Source organism: Alosa pseudoharengus, unplaced genomic scaffold (genome assembly GCF_046254945.1).
Source record: "Alosa pseudoharengus isolate Yale_2024_CS ecotype anadromous, Long Island Sound unplaced genomic scaffold, YU_APseudo_1.1 YU_APseudo_1.1_scf_23, whole genome shotgun sequence".
NCBI classification, from domain to species: Eukaryota; Metazoa; Chordata; class Actinopteri; order Clupeiformes; family Clupeidae; genus Alosa; species Alosa pseudoharengus.
This window is the reverse complement of record NW_027468685.1, coordinates 16,650,282-16,657,781: the sequence shown is the minus strand read 5'-3', so window position 1 is coordinate 16,657,781 and position 7,500 is coordinate 16,650,282. Positions and strand designations below refer to the sequence as shown.

At 46.0% G+C, this 7,500-nt stretch overlaps 1 protein-coding gene across 5 annotated transcripts in view; it reads left to right on the top strand.

The window, feature by feature from the left end:
• trioa (trio Rho guanine nucleotide exchange factor a) overlaps window positions 1–7,500 on the top strand; it is a 120,123-nt gene that overhangs the window by 16,735 nt on the left and 95,888 nt on the right. For all 5 annotated transcript variants that reach the window (XM_076301822.1, XM_076301820.1, XM_076301819.1 and 2 more), the window contains exon 2: window positions 434–487. In XM_076301822.1, coding sequence (XP_076157937.1) covers window positions 434–487 — 54 coding nt within the window. The remainder of the gene's footprint in view (window positions 1–433; window positions 488–7,500) is intronic.

The window sequence follows — 7,500 nt, the reverse complement described above, 5'->3', positions numbered from 1 at the left end:
TTGGCCACGTCTGGCCATGATAGTTTAGCGTCACCTGGGGTGGACCAAATAAAAGTGTGGCGGTGCAGTTGTCTTGATCAATATATATATTTATACTGTAAAGCAAGCATGTTGGTGTGCGCACAGACAGACTGGCTCATGGACTCCCATTCAGGCTAGAGAACCACATCGTGCTGGGTGCAAGGCTACTGGGCCAGGGTGTTTTTGCTGCCTCTAAATGAGTTAACCTGGCACAAACTCGCAAATGCCTGCGGACATGTGTGTGTGTTCAGTGCAAAAGGCCACTGAAAAGTCCATCCGTCCCGTCTGTACAAAAAAACAATTGTGGACAGCGTGATTCATCTGCAAGTGAACTGTTCCTTTTTTTTTTTGCACTGTCTGATTGTCTTACTAAACCTTTTGCCTTGTTTTCCTTCTCTTCTCTCCTTTCTAGACTGCTCTGTCCCAAAATGTGAACCCAAAGGAGATGTTTCCAGTCAGATACCAGGTAAGGTTTCCTCAGGTGTCCCACACCTTTGCTTACAGGGAATTTGTATGTTGTTTACCAAACCTCCAGTATCAAAGTGACAAACCAATACAGAACGCTGTCTCAGTTGAGGTCAAATCCAGTGGCACATTTGAACAAATTTGGCCTATGTATAATATAAAGTAGAGGGGCAAATATTAACCAGAAGAAAGTTATTTGCTTTCCTGTCGTGGTATTAAATACATTTTCCCAGCCACCCTCTCCTTGGCCGTCTCCAATCCATTGTGTGCTTTGTTTTGGCTGGGAGACAATAAGATGGATGGGAGATTGTGTTTGTGTCTGTTGTGTTTTGACTGGGCTTCCCCTCTCTGACACTGACTGGCTGTAAACAGCATCGCCGCGTTGTAAACAGCAGGCGGTCTATCCAGAGGCCAGCCACACAAGGCAGGGTTCCACTGAGATGCAGCTGTGTGTGTGTGTGTGTGTGTGTGTGTGTGTGTGTGTGTGTGTGTGTGTGTGTGTGTGTGTGTGTGTGTGTGTGTGTGTGTGTGTGTGTGTGTGTGTGTGTGTGTGTGTGTGTGTGTGTGTGTGTGTGTGTGTGTGTGTGTGTGTGTGTGTGTGTGTGTGTGTGTGTGTGTGTGTGTGTGTGTGTGTGTGTGTGTGTGTGTGTGTGTGTGTGTGTGTGTGTGTGTGTGCGCGCAAGTGTGCAAACACTTAAACACAGCCATATTCCCACACACTGGGACTTGGGCTACTTACTCACACACACACTTCTATAAGCCATGAATTCTTCAGTGGCCAGTCCTATTTCTGAAAGCTACAAAGCAGACGGGGTCATTTTTCTCTCTCTCTCTCTCTCTCTCTCTCTCTCTCTCTCTCCACAACTCACACCATGCACACTCACTGAAGACTGCCATATAAACCTCCGTCCTCCACCATTACCATCCATCCATGAATCCCGAGCCCTCAGTGATTTTCCACCACCAGTGTCCCTGGCCTGGAAAGCATGGCAGCCGCTCGGTTAAGTGGGTCACCAGTGCACCGGCAAAAAAGGGGGACAGGCAGTGGCACTGATCTAAGGGAGAGACGATGACCCCTCCCCTCCCTCCCTTAGCTCCCTCGCTCCCTCCCTCCCCTCTATGTGACTGACATGCATCGCTGTGGACACGGAAGGCTTTGATGTGCGCTGATGTGCTGCACGTGGCTGCTTGAAGCGGTGCCAAATCTGGACACTCCGGTCAGATATAGGAGGCTCCAACAGAGTCTGACTTCTAGCTGCCCCCCCCCCCCCCCACCAAATTCATTAGAACATTTAAAGAAGCTTTTGAATCATTATAAATATGCTATTGTATGGCATTACACTGTGGAATAGCCTACAGACGATTGTGACTGGCAAGGGAGAGGTTATCATCCAACTCTCTCTGGGAGGCAAATTGTTCTTGCCCAAACAATCAATTGGATGTATGGCTGCATTCATATTTGCAAATCTGCTGTGTTGTTTAAGTTGAAATGCTGGTAGGCCTGGACATGTGATGCCCTTATTCTTGGCGAAGGAATCACTTGCCACCTCTAGGCAGCCCTTTGCCCCTGGCTACATCCATGATATAATATAGAAGTTAATGGATGTGAGCATGTAGGTCACATGTTTATCACTGTGATTGCGCCGCCCTGCGATTATTTTATCAGTTGTAGCTAAAAAGCCTCTACGCGGATGAGAATGAAAATGGACTCGGCTTGGCTGTGTTTACTTCCTTCTAGCAGGTTGGTGAGAGAAGCTGTTAAAACGTGACTTTTAACTGGTGTGACGTCATTTTTTTCACAGCAAGAGTTTATGGATTCCGTGGAGTCATAGGAAAACTTGGCATGAGTCACTGGCACTGGGGAGTGTGCTGCCTTTTCCCCCAAAAGTGTGTTATTTGTCTTTTAATCTCTTTTCAGCACTCCTTGTTTCACCACTAGTTTTGACTGGTTTAGTTTTGGTTGTGAGTCACATCCTTAAAATTCTAATCCTATAAGGAAGCATTTTTCGTCTCTGCCTCTATCTCTCTCTCTCTACTTTCTCTCCCTTTTCCCCTTTTTACTTTCTCTTTCTCTCTCTCACCCTCTTTATCTCCCCCTCCGTCTCATCCCTCTCTCCCACACCAATTTGTTCAGTCTCTTACTTCCTTGTCTTTTATCAGCGCAATCAATATTTCAGTGGCCATCTGCACCACTCCTCCAAATCTCCCTCCTTTTCTCAATGATGTAGAATTGATTAAAGTCCTGATGACTAAGCATTGCGCACTTTGAGATTTTAGCCACATAAATATGTGGATGTGTGTGTGTGTGTGTGTCTGTTCCTGTGTCACTGTGTGTGCATGTCTGTCCCCATGTGTGTGTGTGTGTGTGTGTGTGTGTGTGTGTGTGTGTGTCTGTTGAGAGGATTTCAGTCAGTTTGTCTGAAGACTGAAGTCTCTTCAACTTGTACACTTGTGTGTGTGTGTGTGTGTGTGTGTGTGTGTTTATACAGGTGCTTCTCACAGGTACGTGCGCATACACGGCACACAGTCACACACACCTGGCTACCTGAAGTTCTGATATGTCCATGACCCAGAGCTCACTTCACCAAACTGTGTGTGGTCTTTCCATTCCATCTCCCATAACCCCTCACTCCACTCTTTCCCAGTGAACCATCATAGTGACCCATGTCCTGTCATGTCTTCACCTGTCTGCTTCAGTATTGGGCAGCAAAACACTTGGCGCTGGTGTTGATTGGCTGGTTCAGCAGCTGCTTGTGTCTTTATTGGTCAGCAGGGTGTCTGTCAGCTGTCTCCACTGCACAGGCTTGTGAGGCTTGACACTCCCTTAAGACTCCCTCATGCACCTCAACAGCTGGATGAATCATTTGGAAACCTTTGGATAGACAGAAAGGGTAGATAAGGAGAAAGAAGCTCAGGGTAGACTACTCCCAGCTTTAGTTTTTGTTTAACTTTGGTTCTAGTAAGAATCTGGGCATGGGCGTGCTGTTGTTGTTGTGTATTTACCATTTGATCACCTGACTGCTTAAGTATAACAGCTTTATTCTTACCATGGCCTCATATTTTTCAAGTTGAGACCCAGTAATTGTCATGTAAAAGTGCTTGTGTACAGCATTCTGACAAACAGATGCTTTCTTGGATAAAAATGCCACTGATGTTACGTTATGACATGCAAACAAATTGAGCTGTTAAAGGAACCGTATGTAAGAAATGTATTTCAATTAATCATAAAATGGCCCTGATATGTCACTAGACATTAAGAAATCATGTTCATTTTAAATACTTATATCACTGACAACAGTAGTCCGGCCAGGATATTGTCATTTAAAAAGTGAAGTTGCAGCCCTCAACTGATTTTGATGTTGTGTTTTTTCATGTCATGTTGTGTTTTGGCCTGATGCGCCACCCGTCACCTATCTACTAATCACAGGTCAGTAGTGTTTCGGCATCCGGGTTGGCAACCTTGAGTCAGGGGCGAGGGGGAGGGGATACACCTCTCTACAGTAATTTGAAAGTGATTGCAGTATCAGTTTTGGCCACAATCTTACATATGGTTCCTTTAAGCAGTGTGGTGTTTTATCTTGGTTTCTCTCCTTTCCCCCACAACACAAACACACAAGCACACCTAAAACTCCATTAAGATCTGACAGCTGTGCCGCAGTCTATAAATACATCGCATGACCTGGCTCATCAAAGACTGTCCTTCACTTTCCCTTTCCCCTTGCTAATAAAGCACATGACACACATATACACACATACACACAAACACACACGCATAAACATGCATACACACACACACACACATAAATACACAAACACAGTCTTTCACATACACTCAAAACATGCACAGGTCTTAATGGCATTAGCCGGTCACAGGAGAGCCCGCTGTCCAAACAAGATGGCCTCAGATCTGAGCACCTGGCCCTCACCACCACCCCTCCCCATCCCCCCAGAGGGCCTCAGTCTCCAGTCAGCTGATGCAGATTCAGCTGGGGCCTCCAGGGTCACCTCTTATCGGTGTCTGTGTCACTCTGTCCCATCCTCTTTATGCTTCATATTTGGGCAGATTTCTTATTTGTAGAGCCATTATCCATGACCGAGTCAAAAGGCAAAGTGAAAGAAAGAGGGGGGAAAAAAGCAAAGGAAAGAGGGCAAAATCGAGCTAGAAAAGCAAATCAGCAAGGGGAAAATAAGTTAGAAGTTGTTTGAGGAAGAAGAATAATGTTCCTTAAATCACAATATCCTGCCATCAGGGCTTGGTGCCAAAGGTGAAAGTTACGGTTACGGATGATTACTGTGCTGGCTGTATCTTCAGCAGACACACGGCTACTGTGACTCCCTTCCCTTTCCCAGAGATTTTAAATAAAAACTGTCAGTGTGGCTCAGTGCAGCACAGTATGTTAAAGTAACGGTCAGGAGGGCAGTTCAAAATCGAAGGAAAAAAAAAAAGTAAATACAAAGCAGACACAGTCCAGACCTCTTAGTAGAGTGTGTGTGTGTGTGTGTGTGTGCATGTGTATGTTTCTGTTTAATTTGAAAACTTGGCGGGAAGGGAAGTCCGTTGGACATGCCTTATGTCATTCCTTCCTTTTTGTTTTCTTTTTTTAAGTAGTTCTACAAACAACGTTTCAGTCATGCTCTCTCGACATAGTCCCTTGCTTGGGCCTCTCCACAGAGAGGGAGAGAGAGAGAGAGAGAGAGGGTGAAAAGAGAGAATATTTCCTCTTTCAACTCTGGTGAATTCAGAACCTGTGAGGTCTGGAGTAGAGGAAGACGCGCGCACACACAGACACTTTTTGACATGGTTCACTGAGGACTCATAAATAAGACAGACAGGGAAAAGAGACGTGGAGGAGAGGTAGCGAGGTGAGGAGGACAGGGAGACCGTACCGCTGAAGGGCTGCAAAGGGACTTGGAAAAACAGGGGAAGGGTGAGGGAGAGGCCCTCCACGAAGAGGAAGGCTGCATGCGGGTGGTTTTGAATTTGGCAGCCTGGAGCTAGGTGTGTGTCTGTGCCTGTGTGTGGGTGAGAGTTTGTATCTGTGTGTGTGTGTGTGTGTGTGTGTGGGGAGGGGGGTCTAAGTACATAGAGGAGGCTTATTTGGGGGTGGTCTGCAACTGCCACTAGTTTTATAACTGTCATTTGGGGAACTGGAACTGGACGTACCCTTAGATCCTCTGTGCCTTGCATCCTGAAAAAAAGTGAAGAGGCTCAGTTGCATTTAAACAGCATTGGGCACATAGAAATTGAAAGCCTCTTAGAAGACCGAGACAGAGACAGTCTTGGTGTCACAGGGAAAGCTAGGCTGGGACGACCAAAAATAATTACAGAGAATTGTAGGCTTAATGCCTTAGCTTCAGCTGGTTTTAAGGACAGAGCTTTCTCTTCAGTTCTGCAGTTCAGCTAGAGATTCGAAACCCTAAGGTTCAAATCCTGGGGAGCCCGAATTTGCATGATTTTATTTCCTTCACTGTGTGTGAGTCTTTTTTTGAAGAGAACTGTCAGCTGAAGACAGTTCAGAAGACAGAAACATGGCGCCAAGAGATTCTCCTGAGATTTTGTGTTAATAGCCATGCTTAGTCATGGTATCTCAGGCCCTGGTTGTAGTGACCTCTCCTTATTTCCTCGCTCGGTTCAGCCCCTGCAGGCTAGCTAATCATATGAAAGACATGCTAATTAGCATCACTCAGCTAATTAAGCCGAACAAATGAAGTTTAATTTAAGATGTCAACGAACCCACCCCCTTCGCCACTTTTTTGGAGCTTTGTGACCTACAGCGGTAGCTTTCTTTTCATGAGCTATTTCTGTCGTCCTACTTAACCTAGAGTTCTAATTGACACTGATCAGAAATCAGTTCGGTGGAACAGCGAGCCCCTCTCATGTGTAATTTGTGACCCAACTCGGTCCGTGTCCCCGATGATGGTGGGGAGTCTGATATTTTGTGAAGATTAGCAAAGGTCTCCAGCTCGATCAGCTGTTTGCTTCAAAGGTCAGGTGTTCTTGTTGACTCTGTGAAGGCAGGTGTTATAGGGAATGATCGATGGTCGCCTGCCAGGCTCGTCTGAAATGAAAAGAAGGTGTTTTCTGAAGTGGTCCTCCGTTCTCTGCTCCCCACGCCACAGTGCCCGAATGTGATTCCCACCGTGTTCCTTTGTGGAAATGTTAAGCAGTGGATGTTTGTTGATGAGTTGCTAACACATGACATGCTAAAAATAAAACAAGTGTTGTCACTGCTCCCCAGAGCATGTCTGATCACAGAACATGGTCACAATTAGAAAACTGACCAGTAAACATGTTCAATGTTTTAAGACGGGATATGCTAGTTTAGATAGGTAGCCTTGTGTTGCCCCTCCCCATATCTACTCTCTAATACAGACATGCGCACAACACAACAACAAACTAATAGTCTCTCTCACACTCACTCTCTCTCACACTCATTCTCTCTCACTCTCTCTCTCACACTCTTTCTCTCACACTCACTCTCTCTCACACTCATTCTCTCTCACTCTCTCTCTCACACTCTTTCTCTCACACTCACTCTCTCTCACACTCATTCTCTCTCACTCTCTCTCTCACACTCTTTCTCTCACACTCACTCTCTCTCACACTCATTCTCTCTCACTCACTCTCTCTCACTCTCTCTCTCACACTCACTCTCTCTCACACTCATTCTCTCTCACTCACTCTCTCTCACTCTCTCTCTCACACTCACTCTCTCTCACACACACACACGTGTGCGCACACACACACACACACACACACACACACTCACACTCACCCTCACCGCTTTCTTCATCTCCAATGTTCTTTCACTCTGTTCATTTACTCTTCAGGCCAGGGGCCAGCAGCAGACCAGACCTCAGTAATGAACTCTCCGGTAATCTCAAGCAAAACACAATCCTGATGATCAGCTTCTGTTCCCAAGCGTCATACTGGCGTCAGAACTCTTAAGTGTGCGTGCGTGTGTACGTGTGTGCATGTGTGTTTTAGGGGGAGTGGGTTGGAAGTCTGCTCCA